The 18,151-nt window shown below is 40.8% G+C and overlaps 1 protein-coding gene across 1 annotated transcript in view; it reads left to right on the plus strand.

Annotated features, from left to right (window-relative positions):
* The first annotated feature begins 5,247 nt into the window (after window positions 1-5,247).
* PSD3 (pleckstrin and Sec7 domain containing 3) overlaps window positions 5,248-18,151 on the plus strand; it is a 560,881-nt gene continuing 547,977 nt past the window's right edge. Inside the window, 1 exon segment of the mRNA XM_074287446.1 lies at window positions 5,248-5,884. Coding sequence (XP_074143547.1) covers window positions 5,510-5,884 — 375 coding nt within the window. The 5' untranslated portion in view covers window positions 5,248-5,509.

Here is an 18,151-nt window from a genome sequence, read left to right on the forward strand (position 1 = left end):
CATTTAAATCCAATTGACTTTCAAGACCACCCCATGATGTCATAGTCCTCTGGAAGATTAACAACTATTGACATTTGAAAGATTTGACAGATGTATTTGAAAGTTTGACAACACTGAGCACTTAAAAAACAGGATCCCTGGTTTTAAGGAGCTCACAATCCAATAGAGAAGACAATATGTAAACAAATATAAACATGAAGAGATATACAATGCAAATGGGAAATCATCTTAAAAAGAAGCCCTAGGAAGGAGCAGGGTGGAGAAAACAGGAAAGGCCAGAAGATGCCATCTCAGCTAAGAGCTGAAGGACAGCATTCCAGGAAGGGGGCCCTATAATGTGTTGAATACTATTCAAAAAAGCATAAAACTGAATTATTTTGTTTTAGAATATAATAATTGGTGGGAAGGACCCAAAAAAGCATTTGTACAAAGCAATTTAACAAATATTTATGTTGCACCTAGGAACACCTCTGTTGGAATATTTCTTCTATTCAGATCTGTGGATGATACTGATACTGCTTTTGTCAGAGCCAACCAGATGATCATGAATCTAAAACAGTCAATTATGAAACAGTATAATAAAGTAACAATTGAGTATTAGACCATGAGATAGAGGCACTCTGCTTTAGTATAGTTAAAAGAGGGAAGGGAAAGAAGAGGAATAAATATTTCTAAAGAGGCTACTGTGTGCCAGGTACTGCACTTAGTGTTTTTAATTAAATTAAAAAATTTTTACAGTATCATCTCTTTTTTTTCTCTGAGCAATCCTTCAAGGTAATTGCTAATATAACATTGGATGTTAGTCTGAAAATATTTACATGAACTGCTGCTGAATCAAATGAGCAGAACTAAAAGAACATTATACACAGTAATAGCAATATTATATAATGATAAACTGTGATGAACTTAGCTCTTCTCAACAATGAAATGATTCAAGGAAATTCCCATAGACTTGGGAAGGAAAATGCCATCCACATCCAGAGAGAGACTAAGTGTGGATCAAAAGCATAATATTTTCACCTTTTTTGTTGTTAGTTTTTTCTTACTTGTGTTTTTTTTCTTTTTTGGTCTTATTTTTCTCACACAAAAGGAGAAATATGGAAATAAGTTTAAAAGGATTACACATGTTTGACCTATATCATATTGTTTGTTGCCTTGGAGAAGGGGGAGGTAAGGGAAAAAAGGAGAAAAATAGAACATAAAGTGTTACAAAAATGAATGTTGAAAACTATCTTTATATGTATTTTGAAAAATAAAATACTATTGAGAAAAAAATAATCCCCATTTTAATGCTGAGGAAACTCAGATTAAGTGACATGCCCAGGGTCACACAGCTAATACATATCTGAGGCTAGATTTGAATTTGGGTCTTCTATCCACAGAGCCAGGCAAATGTCTCTGCTACATTTAAGAGTGTTGGATTTGGAACAATGAGATCTTGGTTAACATCCTAGTTCCACTACTGAGAATTTGGATGCTGGACCTGTTTCTTTACCTGTAAAATGAAGGGATAGGACTAGATGATCTCTTAAGTGCCTTCCAATTCTAAATCTGGGATCCTTTTAAAAATGGCTTCTACTTCTCATAAAAGCTTCCCAGAAGGGGATACAGTGGATAGAGCATCAGCCCTGAAGTCAGGAGGACCTGAGTTCAAATGTAATCTCAGACACTTAATACTTCCTGGCTGTGTGACCCTGGACAAGTCACTTAACCCCAACTGCCTGAGGAGGAGGAGGAGGAAAAGGAGGAGGAGGAGGAGGAGGAGGAGGAGGAGGAGAAGAAGGAGGAGGAGGAGGAGAAGGTGAAGGAGAAGGAGAAGGAGAAGGAGAAGGAGAAGGAGAAGGAGAAGGAGAAGGAGAAGGAGAAGAAGAAGGAAGAAAGAAGAAGAAAGAAGAAGAAAGTATCACTCAGGAAAAGACACTAGGAAAACTCAACCGTAGTTCTAAGAACAATCTCCTGGTTTAGGTACCAAGTAATCTCTAAAAACCCCTCCTTTTATTCACCCTACCCTACACTACCTGTACTTTTCTTACAATGGGATACTAGATTATCACCAAAACCCTGTGTTTTGGAATAAAGGGACATAGAAACTTCCTGTGTCTCCCTGATTAAGCACTCCATCGCCCCTTTGTCTTCTTTTCCCAGGTCCTTTTTCAAGCTCTCTCCTCTTAGAGCTTCCTCACTTTGGAATCTCATATCCTTCTAAGGGATGTAGCTAAAAAGAGAACATGGAATCTGTAACTAAACAGGTCCTGTACTGTGACTCTTATGTTCAAAGTTTGTATCAAAGGATTTCAAACTGTAAGTGACTTTACAAGGTTTCCAGGATATTTTATAGATAAGGAAACCTGGATAGATTGAGTGATTGTCAAATAGCTAATAAATAGGAGAGCTGGGATACAAATTCAGATCTTCTTTCTTTAAATCCTTTTCTTTTACATGAACATTGTGCTAAGAACTGCAAGCTGACATGGAGATGGTTTAGTCAAAAAGTGGAGTTTTCTTATAAAACTTATGGTATAAAGGGTTGAGCAGCCAGGAAGATGCAGTGGATAGAGCTCTACCTGAACCATTCTGCCATTCAAATCTGGCCTCAGACATCTCCTAGCTGTGTGATCCTGGGCAAGTCGCTTAATTCTATTTGCCCCAGTTTCTTTATCTGTAAAATGAGCTGGGAAAAGAAATAGCAAACCACTCCAGTTTCTTGGCAAGAAAACACCAAATGGAGTCAGGAACAGTTAGACATGCCTGAAATGACTGAATGATGAACGACACAGTAAAAATACGACACAAATATGCTTATAATTAATACAAATAAAGAGGTTCAGAATAAAGTGGTGTGTGTGGGTGTGTGTGGGTGTGTGTGGGTGTGTGTGTGTGTGTTTGAAGAGGGGTAAGGATTGTAAAAAAAAAAAAAAGTTAAAACCAATGAGGATGAGGATAAGAGGGAGGAGGAATCAAGGAAAGCTTCATGGAGAAGGTAGTGTTGGAGTTGGGCTTTAAAGGCTGGGTAGAAATTTAACAGTAGCAATAACAAAAAAGACATTTAATAGATAAAGGGGAGAAAAGGGATAGTGTCTATTCTTATAGTCATTGAGTCAAATAAAATATTATGGATTCTCTCTCATCTAGGACTCTGAAATAACGTAGAGACGACTTCTTTGTGATGGGGTGTATCACAATGGAAATACACAGGACTTGGATTCTCAGAACTGGCTGTTGGCAGCCACCTCGCCCTGGGCCAGAGATGGTTAGGGTTCAGAGAAATGGGCCGGTCCATTTGCCCCATGGCCAACACGGTGGCAGCTCCCTGCATGACTCTGGGTGGTGAAGCAAAAGCAAATCCTGGTTCAGGATCCCAACCACCCAGCGCAGCAATTTCCCAAAACTCACCCTTGGAGCTGGTGTTTCCTTTGAAACAAACAAAGTATGTGGCCTGTCAGCGTCCTTTCCCTTTGATTAATCCAGGATTACTGTGAATGTGCAGTAATGACAAGGAGGCCAATGAGGAAGGGACCGCACAGGGCTTTGACATCAGTGCTTAGCAACAGGAGTGCCAGACTCTCCATGCTACCCGTTCACTTTGTCTCAGGCTTTATTTGCTGGGCTTTTTTTTCTCTTTCCCTGACAGACTTCTTTCAGATGAGCAAAGCAGACCTTTTTCATTTTTTAAAAATTTTTTTCCTGGAGCCCACTTTTCTCCGCAAGAATCTTGCTCGCCCTGCTTAGTTATAGGCTATTTTCAAACCCAAGAAAACAACTACTAAGGATTCTGTGTTCTAATTATTCAATTGAATTTACAGGTAATTCCTTTGTAATTACTGCCAAGTGTGATTCTTTCCCTCTTTATTCTCAGTTTTTCCTTCTTCTCTCTTTTCTGAGAAATCTAATGTAACTTGGCTGGAGAGAGATGGAAGGGGGTGGGGTCGGAGAATGGGTGCTATGATGGCTATTTGGAATAGATGGTTCTTATTTCTCAAATCCATTCAAGTAGATTTGTTTCTCTCCCTTGTGTTAAATGCTTGTTTGGGGGGATATTACAGGTTAATAACCTAATCCTGCAACTACTTTAGCAAGGGTTGATTGAAATTTCTCTGGATTTAGTTGGCTAACGATGTATATTTAGTACTTTTATTTTCCTACAGCCTACTTGAAAACAAACAAGGTAAGAAACATAGAAAGAAGGCAAATCTAAGAGATCTTCCTGCTTTGAAAAAATGTGTCAATCAATAAATAACAGCATCTTAGGAATCCAAATTTTACCAATCACATATGTGATGAATAGTTTCTGTTATATTATAGTAAAAATAATAACAAGCTTAGGGTCTAGGTAGCCTGGTAAATAGAGTGCTAGATTTGAAGTCAGCAATATGAGTTCAAATCCAGCCTTAGATTCATGTGACCTGGGCAAATCACTAACTTCTGCCTCAGTTCCCTTATCTGTCAAATGGAATGAATAATAATAGCATCTCTCAGGGTGATTATAAGAACAAAATGAAATAACTTTTGTAAAGCATTTTGCAAACCTTAAGATGCTGTATAAATTATTGTTGTTATTATTACTTATTTTTTAAAAATAGACCATCCCAGGAAGACAAATTTTGTTTGGTCTAAATTACTCTCAGATAAAGAGTGAGAGCTGGAAGAAACCAGAGAGCATTGACTTTAACCCTTCTTTTTGCTGAGACCTGGAGAATTGGTGTGATTTATGCAAGGCCGTGCGAGTGGTAAGTGGCAAAACGGGAATTCAACCCAGGTCCTCCAGCTGTCCCATACTTCCGTCTCCAGCAGAGTACGGCCCCAGAATTTCATATTTTGTGCTGACCGACTGGTTTCATACTTTTCTGAGAAGTGATTACAGCGAGGGAAGTCTCAGGTTTCCAGATGCATCACTGTGACTTTCTGACTGACTGAAGTTCTCTCACGTTTCTTTCAGGTTTGACAGCGGAGTGGTCCAGCTAGCCCCTGGGAGTGACTGGTCTAGTTTCCCCAGATGTTTGCATCCTTGGCCATTGTGCTCTGATCCCGGCCCCCAGCAAGGACCAGCCCTACCCCCTTGGAGGAAATGGCTAAGCAGTCTCAGCAGCAGCAGATGAAAACTTCCTTCCTCTTCATCCAGCTGCAGCCCTCCCCTGCCCGAACTCCCGCCCAGTCTCCAGCACTCACAGCCCCAGCCACAACCACAGCCTCAGCAGCTGCCCGGGGAGGAGCGGTGAAGGAGCAGGGCTCCCGAGGTCCCAGGACGGAGCCCTCCGCCAGCCAAGCCCTCGGGCTCACAGGAGGGCTGGGGGGGACTCCCCGGGGGCCACTGCCAGCAGAGGGCCATGGGGCAGAGGGGGCAGCTGCACTCAGCTGCTTTTTGCTGAAGGAGGAAGAAGAGGGAAAAGCCAGAGATCCAGTCCTGAGGAAGGCTCGCTTGTCCCAGTTCTTGCCAGCCCAGGCTCTGCTTCCTCAGGGATCCAGGCAGCCCCAGGCAAGGACGAGTAGCCTTCCCGGTCCGGCTCTGGGGATGAGCAATGGGACCAGTGGCTCTCTCACACACTGCAGCCCCTGTTCTGTCCTTCCCGCTCCCCGAGCCCTGTGGAGCATGGATGCCCAGCCCAGGGCCGCTCCGGGACCCCCGGCCCTGCAGGCAGCTACCTGTGGCAGGGCTCCCAAGGCCGCGCAGTCGCGTGCGGATGCTGCTGGAAGGTCCGTCCCACGTCCAGAGCAGCACGAGGAGCTTCCAGCTGTGAGTCGGGGCCGCTGTGTGGCGGGGCCAAGGAATGGTAAAAGAGGAGCCAGCACCCCGGTGTCGGCAGTAAGAGCGGAGCAGCACAGGTACTGCCCCTGGGTGCAGACCAGCAGGATTTCCCCAGCACCCCCCGCCGCCCCCCGGCTTAAGGTAAGAAGGCCTGAAAAGCCTCTGAGACGTAATCTGCCAGAATTTACTAACTCCTCATCCCAGAAACCTGAGCTGGGGGCGGGCAGGTTGTGGGAGCATCCATTTAAAGCTGGAAGCAACTGGAGTCCAGCATACTCATTTCACAGATGGGAAAATGGAGGCCCAGAGGCAGTGAGTGAACATGCCAAGTCACACAGCTAGGAAGTCAAAAGGAAGATCTGAGCTCAGGTCTTCATTACTACAAGCAGATCCCACGCTCCCGCACAACAGAAGCATCTCTTCCCCTCTTTCACAGCTGTCTCCTTGGCTACAGTCATACCTGGGCTTGCATCTGATACAGCTCAGCACTACACCTAGACCAGCCTTGGGACAGGGCTGGGGCGGCTGGGGCTCAGCCTAGATGGAGGAACCCTTCGGGGGAGCCCTTCGAGTTGAAAGGGTTTTCCGAATTGGAGCCTGTTCCTCTCATATCTCAAGTCTGTCTCTGCGGAGCCTCCGGCTTCCTAAGCAAGCTTCTCCCTGTCCTCCACAAGAACTAGTTTCTTACATCTTACACCTCTGCCCAGCCCACAAATTACTCCACAGTGCAGTAACTCTGGCCGCCCGGCTGTTCCTCAATAAACAACCAATATCTCTCGTCTCCAGACATTTTCTCTGGCTTTGCCCCATGACTGGGATGTTCTCCCTCCTCTGGCTTCTCCCAAGTTCCTTCTACCAATCCCACCTTCTACAGGAACTCTTTCCCAAGCCCCCCTAATCCTAGCGCCCTCTCTTTTCTCATCTGCAGTTTGTAGAGTCCTCTGCACGTGGTCTGTCCAATTCGAAGGTACATTTTTGAGGGCAGGGATGTCTTTGCCTTTCCTTGTATCCCAAGCACTTAGCACAGGGCCTGGCATATAATAAGCATTTCAATAATTTTTATTGACCGGCTGTCTAACTGTGACTTTGGATAACTTTGGATAATACTTCGTTTTGACATCACACTTCATACTTTGCCTTTTCTGGGTCACAGGGCACTCATTGTTTCTCCTTTGTTCTCAAAGGTTTCAGGAAGGCAATGCCATGACTTACAAGTGCGTTGGATTTAAGTCAGGGAGCCTGGGTCACAGATATTCCTCACCTGTAAGGGAGGGGGCAGTGGATCAGAGTTCCTTCATGCTGTAGTCTTGCCTCCTCCTGACTCATTTTTAAACATCTTTTTTGTCGGTATTTCCTATCGATCGCCTTTGATTCGCCTTTGATTCCCCTGTATTGCAATGCTCGCCTCTAACTCTGAGACCATAGCTCAATCCTGCATCGGCCGAAGCAAAGGAAAGAGGATTCTTCCCAAAGCTTTGGAGATACCCCCATTCTGTTTGTGTATGGTTTAGGTGGGGGAGGGGTGGGAGAATGGGTGCGTTTGAGGTTATAACTGCAGTATATGGGAAACTGATGTCACGGGATCCCTTGGGGAAATCACAGCAGAAAGCTAAGCTGTTCTCTGCTTGGAGCAGGAAGTAGGCTTGGCTTGGTCAGCATTTTGGGCCAGTTCAGAGCTCACTGCTGATTTACCTTCTCCTTTCACCTCATAATTGCTTCTTTTCTGGGAGAGTAGGTTACTTGTATTTACATGGTTGAATGGTTGGGAGCCCCAATCCTGTCTAAAGCCGGCCTTGAGGGGGAAAAAGCATTTTAGAGTCTCCCTTTTGAAAAATAACTTACATTCCATCTGTGTTTCTGAGTCTCCCATTTCCTACAGGGATTTGGGACAAATGGTACACTCACTGTGACAGAGAATTATTGGTGAAGGGCAGGAGCAGGCCCAGCAGTGATTTGTATACTTGGAAACTATTCTAGTGACTAGAAATCCCTTTCTTCCTTTCCTAATCTCTCTTTTCCTCCAGCTTTTCAACAAAAATCCTCAGAACTACTTTTCTTTCCTTTCCTCTTTTCCTTCCTGAGTTTGGCTAATTAGCACCTCCTTCTGCCATGTTTTTAATTTAACCATTTATTTTGAGGGAACTTCTTAAATAACTGTCCCTCCCCCCCCCCTCTGGCCTGGATTGGAGAATTCTGGGCTTTCCATGCATACATAAGGTACTGGTTCAGTGGACATGTTTTATGGAAAGAAAAGAGATGAAAGTCTGGGTCAGGGAATAGATAGATAGAGAGATAATAGATAAAGACAGACAGATAGATAGACAATAGACAGAAGACAGATAGATGGACAGACACAGACAGAAAGATAGATAGATAGATAGATAGACAGATAGACAAACAGATGGACAGACAGATGATAGATAGACAGACATAGCTAGATAGGTAGATAGATAGATAGACAGACAGATAGGTGGACAGACAGGCAGATATATAGATGAATGATAGACAGATAGGCAGATAGAAAGACAGATAGATGGACAAGACAGTTACATATAGACAGATAGATAGGCAGATAGAGACAGACAAACAGATAGACAGACATAATTTAATGTATTTACCATGAACAAGGGACAGCTAGGTGAGGCAAAGGATAGAGCACAGCCAAGTCTGGAGCAGGAAAATTAGTCTTCATGAATACAAATGTGACCCCAAATACTTCCTAGCTGTGTGATCCTGGGCAAGTCACTGAACCTTGTTTGTCTCAATTTCTTCATCTGCAATGGACCTGGAGAAGGAAATGACAAACCACTCCAGAATTTTTGCCAAGAAAACCCCACAAAATCAGATGCATAGAAAACTACTGAACAACAGCAACTATGTCCAAGGCACAAAGTACCTTGCTAAATGCTAAATAATGTGTATATAAGCAATATATAAGCAAACAAGATAATCCATGCCCTTAAAGAACTTACATTTTAATGAGGGAAGATATCTGATTAAAGAGACCTAGAAAGGGTAGGACTTGTGTGTGTGTGTGTGTGTGTGTGTGTGTGTGTGTGTGTGTCCTGGAGGCACTAGGCATTAGGCTTGCCAGCCAGAACAAAAGGCTAGCCAGAATGAGAGGTACAGTCATACCATTTTTGATCTGGTCTCATTGAAAGCCCCTTACTTGTCTGTGGAATCATGGGAAAGACAGAGGGATTATGATGGGACCAGGATTATTAATCTTTGAGAATGTGTATGTGTGTGTGTGTGTGTGTGTGTGTGTGTGTGTGTGTGTGTGTGATGTACTCCTCTGACAATCTGGTGAAGTCTATGGAAGGATGACGACCCCCTTCTCAGAATAATTGAAAAAAAATGCTAAATTTCAGTTAAGAGTTAACGGAAATAAAAGTGTAATTTTTCCCATCCTGATATCCATGAATCAATGCCCTGGGAGCCCATGGGCTTCAGAACTCCTGGACTAGAGGAGAAGACAGAAAAGTAGTCCCGGGTCTTGCTGGCCAGATATTGTGATTGTCTCTAGTAGTAGCACTGGGTGGGCATTTCTGCCCTCATGCATGTTCAAGCTTCCCTTAATTCATAGAAAGAATACTTGATTGAAAGTTGGGAGACTTGGGTTCTAGTCTCAGCCCTGCCATTGATTTGGCTATATGAGCCCTCCCTTCCACTCCCTTGACCTCAGTTTCCTTTTCTGCACAATGGAGATGATCCAACACTTTGCATCTTCCCTCTCCTGTCACCCAGCTGCACCGTGCTCCAAGCTCGTAACCATTTGGAGTGTTGAAAAACTTAGCAAAATTGCCAAAAGTGCCCAAAATCTGGTACACATTCTGTCAGGCACACAGTATGATGAGACTGGAACTAGTGGATATAGCGAACCACAGGTCGTTACCCTGCCCTTTAGACTGGTGAGATTAATTTAGGAGCATGACATGCGCTTCTTATTTCATTGTTTTAGAGTTTAGCTACATGAGTCATAGCAAAATGATTCAAAAGTTGGTGTTTAGGAACTTCTGGTTATGTGTGTAATGCATGAGTAGTGGGGAATATGATTTCCCCAGCAGGAATCTGCAAGGACCTTGCTCTCTAGAATTCATGATGGATGATATTTGTTAAGGTATGAATAACCATGAGCAGGAGCATCATTATAGGACAGAGAACCCCTGTTTCTGACCCTCCAAGTACTGTAGGACTGATTTCCCCATGCCAATTTTCTAAGCAGAAAAGTTTGAATCGTATATCAAAGCTCTGTCTCCCTATGGGTGCCATTATCCAAAATGGCTGATTTTCTGCTTTTTTGTTAGAGAAGAGTGGGTAAAGAAGGAAAAGCAATGATCCACTTCCCTTTGAGGGGTCTAAAGAGTGAATGCAGTTAATGGAATTATCTCCTTCAATGATTTTGTGGCAGAGGCCTGGGTTGGGGCTTCCTGAAAACAGTTAGTAGTTCCCCATGGCTTGGGGATGTGCACATTTCTGGATATATTTACTGGGTGATGGTTGGAGAAGTAGAGGAAATTCTGCTTAGTAACCTAGAATTGCCTATGTTTACCCCATTTGCTTCTGGTGGTAGCTTGATCCAGGTTTTAGAGATCCACAGAATTGCGGCTCAGTGACATGCCATTATAACTTTCTGGAGATTATTCAATTTCTTGTTGTTCCTGCTTTGCATTCACGTCCTATTCTTTGTGACCCTTTTTTGGGATTTTTTGTCAAAGATCCTGGTTTTCAATTCCTTCTCCAGCTCATTTTATATATGAAACTGAGGCAGAGTTAAGTGGCTTGCTCAGGATTTAATCTCAAGAAGAGGAAACTTCTTGACTCTGGGCCAGGCACTCTATCCACTGTACCACCCAGCTGCCCAGTGTAGTCTAAATATGAAAAGAGAAAGGTCAGAATATCTGTGGGCTACTCTCAACTTTGGCCATTTACTAGCAGTGTGACCTTGAGTGAGTAATTTACTTTTCTGAGCCTCACTTCCTGCAGTGTTAAAAAAAAAAATGGATAAAAACTTCCATAGAGATATTCCACTCAACTCAATTCAACTGAACAAATACTCAACTCTTAATATGGTAAATGACATAGAATTACTAAAAGATGGCTCTACTCTCATAGACTTTACCATCTCATTGGATAGATAGGACATGAATACATATAATAGTATGCATTAGAATGTGACAAGTGAATCAAAAAGGTACAAAATGTTCTGTTAAGTCATAAGAAGGAAAAATCACTTTCAAATGAAAGATCAGAGAAGGCTTCATGGAGGGTTTGGTACCTAAACTGGATCTTAAAGGAGGTCTAAGAATCTGATAAGATGAAACAGGAAAGGGCACACCAGACAGAAGTAACTTTGTAAGCAAATAGTCAACCAGACTTTTTGGAAAACAGCAAGGAGACCAATTGTTATAGTGATTAAATATACATTAAAGTTCTTGGTAAATTGGAAAGCTCTCTCTGTATATGTATAAGGGATTATGTCATTGCTGATAATGGTGAAAATCCCTGCGTTGGGTCTAACTCACCTTCCATGTTATGGCTTTCTCGACCTGCTGATTCTATGAAAAGAAAAAAGGAATTATTGTACCTTGGCTTGGGCTCTGAGCCGGAAATGTGAAAACCTGAAAAGTCAAAGAAATTCATTTTTTAAATGTCAAAAATCTTTCCAAAGACTTTTCTGCATTTTCCCTATAAAATCAGGAGGAGAAAAAAAAGCATCATTTTTCCTGAATCATCTAGGCTTTCATACATCTAAATATACCAAGTATGGAGTTTTTATGAACAAGCTGAGTTATGTATAATACATCTTTGTTTCTAAGCCAACAGTGCGGCATTACTTACATTTCATGTTTTCCAAACTCTCCCTTCCCAACTAACCTAAAAAAAATAACCCAGCAACCTCAAGTGGCCCCCCTCTTCAGACCAATGTTTTTCTCCTCAAAATTTGACTTTTCTGTTCTTGGTACCTTGTATTCACTCCTGTCTCAGCCAAATGACTAGCTTACCTCTGTAAGTTTTATTCCAACTTCCAGGGAATGACAAAGGACAATGGCAGCAGGGAGGTGAATGTAAAGAGGACTAACTAGAATTCAGAAGGACCAAATGACAACACTGTTGATCTGCCCAGTAGTGCTGTAGACTAGGCAATCCAAATTGTAGTACAGAATCTCACCAGGTGACTCCAGACATGTTTTGACTCTATGTGCCTTCACGGGCTATTCTTAAAAATAGTCACTTCAGTGATCTGTAATTTCACAAGTATAAATACTGCACCAAAACAGGTTTCAGTCCCTTCTATTCTTTTGCAAAAAAATTTTGCCATTCCAAAGCCAAGTTTGGAGCCTCTCCAAACTTAGCTAAACTGGTCTCAGATGAAAGACATATCATTTGTCCCTACATCTATACTCTGGCTTTTCCAGCCAATACATATACTTCAATAGCAGATCCTTTAAGGAGGAGGGTTACCTCGACATGATGGTGAGAAATCAAGAATAAGGTATGAGTGTGGTTAACACTTGGCGTGTGTGTTCTTAAAAGTATGTCTAACTCCTTAAAAGAAAGTCACTGATAGTAGACAAAGCTAGGACCCGGGACTCAGGAGACCTAGCAGTTAGTCCTGGCCCTTCTGGTCCATCTCTTCATTCCTCTGAAGCCCATTTTTCTCACCATAAATAAAAGTTAGAGGTAACAGGGCAGGCCAGAAGTAGTGGTTCAGCCAATATTGAAATTCCAAAATTGGAAGACCAATATTCGAATCCTGCTTCTGATATCACTACTGTCATTTTATAGATGAGGGAACTAAGTCCCAGAGAGGATAAAGGACTTGTTTATAGTTATACAACTGAGCAATTTCTACTGGAGGATTCAAAGCTGGGACTCTCGACTTCAAGTCCAGTGCCCCTCCCACTATAATCATACTATGGCCCTCCTAAATCAAATATTCTATTATATTCAACTTGAAAGTCCCAGGACAGTGCCTGGCTCGTAGAATAGGAGCTTAATAAATGTTTGAGTGATTGATAGTTTAATGAAGGCGAAATGTTCTAAAACCTAATTAGATTATTACAATGACATTTGATTGAAATTATCGTCAAGGTAAAAGAGAAGCATCGGAATGGTCTCATGGTCATAATGAGTCACCTTTCCAAGGCTGTTACAGTCAATGTTGCTTCTGTAATGGTGATGTTACTTAGGGTCCCCTTTAATACCAAATTTCCTTAAAGAACTCCACATATCCCTTAGGACTCCAGGGCCATGAAATCAGCACTATATTGGGCCATAGAAACAGAACTCCACAGAAGGATTTTCCTTCGCTGACCTGATTTTTAGTTGAATGAAACCATTCTTTTGTTGACCCTATAGACTATTTAGCCCTATTAAAGAAGTAACTTGTCTCATCTAGGTAAGCATTTCACCCCCCAAGAGGCTGTTAGGCTTTTCTTGTTTTCTTGTTGGGATCAATTTTGTTTAATGCATAGAAGGGTGCCTTTACATTAAACCTCCTATGCACACTTTTGAATTTTTCAAAAGAAACTAGAGCCAAAGAAAATAGCCACAAATACACTTAGAGTAATTGTAAAAGGAGTAGGCGTTTAAATAAAAGTACCATGAAGAATATTTTATAACAGGTTGGGAAACCAGCCTTAATTTGCTCTAGAAAGTATTTTTTTTTAGCATTTTTGTCTTCTTAATCACAACACAGATGTCTTGATTTAGTGCTTGAATAAATGAAAACTAAATGGTGTAGTGGGTAGAGCACTGGATTGAGAATCAGAAAAATTCATTTTCCTGAGTCCAAGTCTGGCCTCAGATACTGTGTGCCCCTGGGCAAGTCACTTAACTCTGTCTACCTCAGTTTCCTCATCTGTAAAATGATCTGGAGAAGAAAATGGCAAGCCACTCCAATATCCTTACCCAGGAAGCCCCCAAAAAGGAGATATAAAGAGTTGGTCACGACTGAAAAAATGACTCCACAGTAATAAAAGATAGCATAGTGATCTCCAAAAGGTCATCCTGTGACTTCTCTCAAGATCCTCACATCCCCCTTCTCTTCCCCTCTATGTCATACTCCTTTGTATCCCGCTGTCAAAAAGATGCTACTGCAGAATAATTGTTAAGCTTTTCACATCTCCAGTCTCCTCCTAGTTGGCTTTTACATCAGAGGTGAAAAGTGAGAATATTAAATAAGGACATTAGACTGGAAGTCAAGAGACCACAGTTCTAGTTCTGTCTCTGCCATTAAATTTCTTTGTGAACGAGAGCAAATCATTTGCTCTCTCTAACTTTTCTCAATTGTAAAATAAGAATTTTGGAGGGATCCATCCAGGGCTAAAGTTTCATGATTCCATGTTCGTCCCAATCCATTTATATCTCTAGTTGCAAAAATGCATCCAAGGCTTAAGAAACTTAAGTTTCCAGCAAATAAAGGTATTACTATCTATAGGAAAATGATTTAAAATTGATTTTCAGAGCAGGAAGTCAGGGATTTTCTCTTTTTGAAAACTGAGGTATAACATGTTTCACCTATATTGGATTATTTGTTTTCTAGGAGAAGGGGGAAGTGGGAAAAAAGGGAGAAAAATATGGAACATAAGGTTTTTGCAAGGATGAATATTGAAAACTATCTTTGTATATATTTTGAAAAATAAAAAGCTATTGTAAAAAAAATTAAGGCATAGACAAAAGCTTCTATAATTCCTGTGCTATCGAGACCTGAGTAAGAATTTTTAAATCTTTAAGAATAACTTCGGGCACATGACTATAGGGTTTACTGCTGGAAAGGCTGCAGCTGGTGAATCACTTGAGCTTAAGAATTCTGAGTAAGGCCTATCAGATATCTGTGTCAATCAAGCCTTGTAGTAGTATGGTGAACTCAGGAATGGAGGGCTACCAAGATGCCCGAGGAGGGGCAAGATCGCCTTGGTCAGAAGAACAAAGTAGATGAAAGCTTTTGTACTGATCAGCATTGGAATCAAGCCCAAGAGTAGTCAATGTACTTTCAGAGAAGGAGGAAGAGGAAGAGAAGCAGAAACAACAGCAATAATGATAATCAGCAACTTCTGGTAATATTTATGCAAGTTTTAATTCAGAAAGTCCAAAATTTACAAAGAAGGGTAGCATTAGTCAATCAGACCTTTGCCTTTCAAAACTACAAGGGAGAAGAATTTACTTTGTGTTTGGGTACATGCAAAAATACACATCATTTCACCCCAATCAATAATTCATTTGTGTAAAATTATAGAGTAAAAAATTGGTATCAATTTTTCAACCTCTTGTTTTTAGCTAGGAGTAGAATATCAATCTACATCTACCATTTTCCTCCATTTGGTTTTTTATCTATCTCTCTGAACAAAATAATATAATATAATAAAATATTTTTATTATCTAACATATGAATTGCAAACTGAGCTATTCATAGTTTCCAACAGCATTTTTGAAAGGTTTTAGATGGGGTAGGTAAAACGATGACAGGGTATCAGATGAGCTGGAGGAAAAAGCTGGTTAGGTTTTGTTTTGTTTTTCAGAAAGTGATGCTATAATATTCTCAGGATTAGGAAAGCAATTTTAAATTCAGGCTAGAAGGAACTATTTCTTAATGTTCCTTATAATTAAACAGTACCTGAAAGCCAAATCATGATTTGGGAAAGTTTAAAGAAGAATTTGGCTACAATGATGGATGAAATTTCATTTCTCAGAACATTTTTTCCTAGTGAGTATAAAAATAAAATAAAAATATGGAATTCACTCAAATACAAAGGTTCTTAGGCATATATTTGATTATATAGTGTACCTATCAATCACTTCCTTCCAGCTTCCCTTCAGGCTTCTGGGGCTTTATATAGTTTGCAATATTATGTAGCTATGGAGGGCTGAATTTCACTATGTTTAAAAGTAGGCAGAGCTGAGACAGGCACCACTGCCTTGAACCATTTCTGGGTTCTATTGAATTCACTATACTTAAAAACCAGCATCAGCAGAACTATTTCAAAAGTAAAGGGGGGAAAAAAGGGATAGGGCTTGCATATAGTTAGCATTGTCTGGCAGTTGCAATTCGGCATTTTTAAAATCAGTTTATAAAGTAATCAGCAGCTCCTGACTCTTTTTTTGGCTGCCCTCCTCGTTGTGCATATTTCCTGTGATTATATTTAGTCAACTTATTTGGAATGCAACTCTCGTTTTTCAGGACTTAGTATTGGTGTGGGATTTGACATTAACTCCTTAGTTGCTAAATCCAACAAGCACATCATTTACTGAGGCGAGATGTTCCAGCAATCATACTTGTCTCATTTCCAGAGCCCACGTTATCTTCATAGGACTTTTGTATTATGTCTTAAAGGTGAAGTCACGGTTGCTGTGAGGAGTGAGGATGGATGAGTGAAATGAACGAATGAATGAAAAAGCATTTATGCTAAGCACGGGGATACAAATAAAAAATTCAAGGAACTCAAATTCTAATAGGGGTAGACATGTATTGGAGGTTTGAGCTGCAAGTCACATAGAAAAGCCCAGTGGCAAAATACATAATAATACATCTTCTTTAAGCAGATGTTTCCATTAATAAAAATCATCATGATTTCTATTGTAAAACCATCTGACAATGCTAAGGACTTGGGTGTCGAGAATTTTCTTTTTTAGGATTTTCAGGACTTTATAGTTACTGAGAAGCTGAAAGCTCCAGTACCCACAGAGGCAATTTACAGGTCAGTGAGGCACAAGGATTGCTCCTCTGGATGATGTCTGCAGAGTAACTGGGTTGGTAGGGGTGAGGAGAGGGGGTGACTGCTATTCCCAAGGCTCTTTGGGAATTTGGGGGGGAATAAGTTATCCTGTAAAAGTAAGCTATTTAAATAGCTGAAGCTTATTTATCTCTTTATATGACTTTTTAACTTCCATTTTTGACAATTTGTGGTCAAAAGTATTTCTATAAAAACAATAATATTCCGGTGTTTCCAATATCTCATAAATAGGAATATTCCCAACCCATCCGTGCCTGATCATTTTGTGTAGCTCTTGTTTTCCCACAAATTTGCCCAAGGGTTTCACCTGACCTTCCTTGCTTTCTCTTCCCATTGTCTTCAGAAGAGATCCATGGGGCACATGGCTTGCCTATCTATTATCCCTCACTTTCTCCACTTGACCAGCCTTTCATCTTGTTTGTTCATACATTTTTCCATGATATTTTTTTTTACTCTGTTTCTCTTCATAATTGCCTAAATCTTGTGTCTGCTTCTTATCAATTTGTTCCTATTGTCTGCCTTTTTACTATCGGACTATCAGCTTTCCCTTCTCTCTGCTGTTAATGGGCCTGCCTCTAGTACATTCCCTCTATAGCCCTTCCCCTCTTTCACTACCATAAGACATAAATCACTTCTCATTTGCTGCTTCTGATCTGATGTGAGCTGCAAAAAATGGATCACTAACCTTGTTAGACTTGTGTCCGGAGTCAGAACAAAAGCCTCTGAGTACAGAGCCCGAAGGGTCCTCCTATCAGGGAAGTACATGGACTCTGTGACATCTCTTTTGGCTTTAAGAGGCCTTTTTAAAATTCCTGCCTGGTTCAAAGCCATATTCTGGATCATTAAGGTTGACTGGATAAGTGTCTTTCCCTATTAGAATATGAACTCTCTGAGAATTGGAACTGTGATAACTGTTTCCCCAGTGCTTAACCCATAAGTACTTCAGAAATGCTTTTTCATCCATTCCTAAGTGAACCTGGATAAAAGAGACATTATCATATTTCCCCCATTTTACAGATGGAGAAATTGAATCCTAGCATATTAAAGTTGCTGCCCAAATTATCCAGTGATTCAGTGATAAAACTGAAATTTGTACACCTATTTCCTACTTCCTAACACAGTTAATGACACATTACTTCACTCCTGGGTTCAGAATCTGTTTCTGTCATTTACTTTCTGTGTGATTCTGATCAAGTCAACTTAACTTCCCTGAGCCTCAGTTTCCTTATCTGTAAAATGAAGGGATTGAACTAGATGATCTCAGCAATGTCTTCTAGCTCTAGAGCTATTATTTTCTGATGCTAATTTTCCCAAATAGCAGACAATCTATAATGGTGTTGAAAGTGTCTAAAGACACTGAAAGTGTCTAAAATCAAAACTTCCAAACCCTTTTCCAAAGTCCCATTACTTTATAGAGACAAGAACATATATGCCTTATATGACATGACACATATGTATATATAATGTACACATATATATATAGGATGTATATAATATAATATCAAATGTTAAGTATCATTTACACACACACATATTTCCCTGGGCCCATGTATGTAATTGGGTGCTCAATAAATGCTTGTTGACTGATTCAGTTGTTCCGGCCAGTCTGCATTTCTTTTAGGATTTTGAGTTTTTGTTGTGAATGAATCACTTTCTTCTGGGCATCCTTTTC

The sequence above is a fragment of the Sminthopsis crassicaudata genome, chromosome 2 (assembly GCF_048593235.1).
Source record: "Sminthopsis crassicaudata isolate SCR6 chromosome 2, ASM4859323v1, whole genome shotgun sequence".
In the NCBI taxonomy this organism is placed as follows: Eukaryota; Metazoa; Chordata; class Mammalia; order Dasyuromorphia; family Dasyuridae; genus Sminthopsis; species Sminthopsis crassicaudata.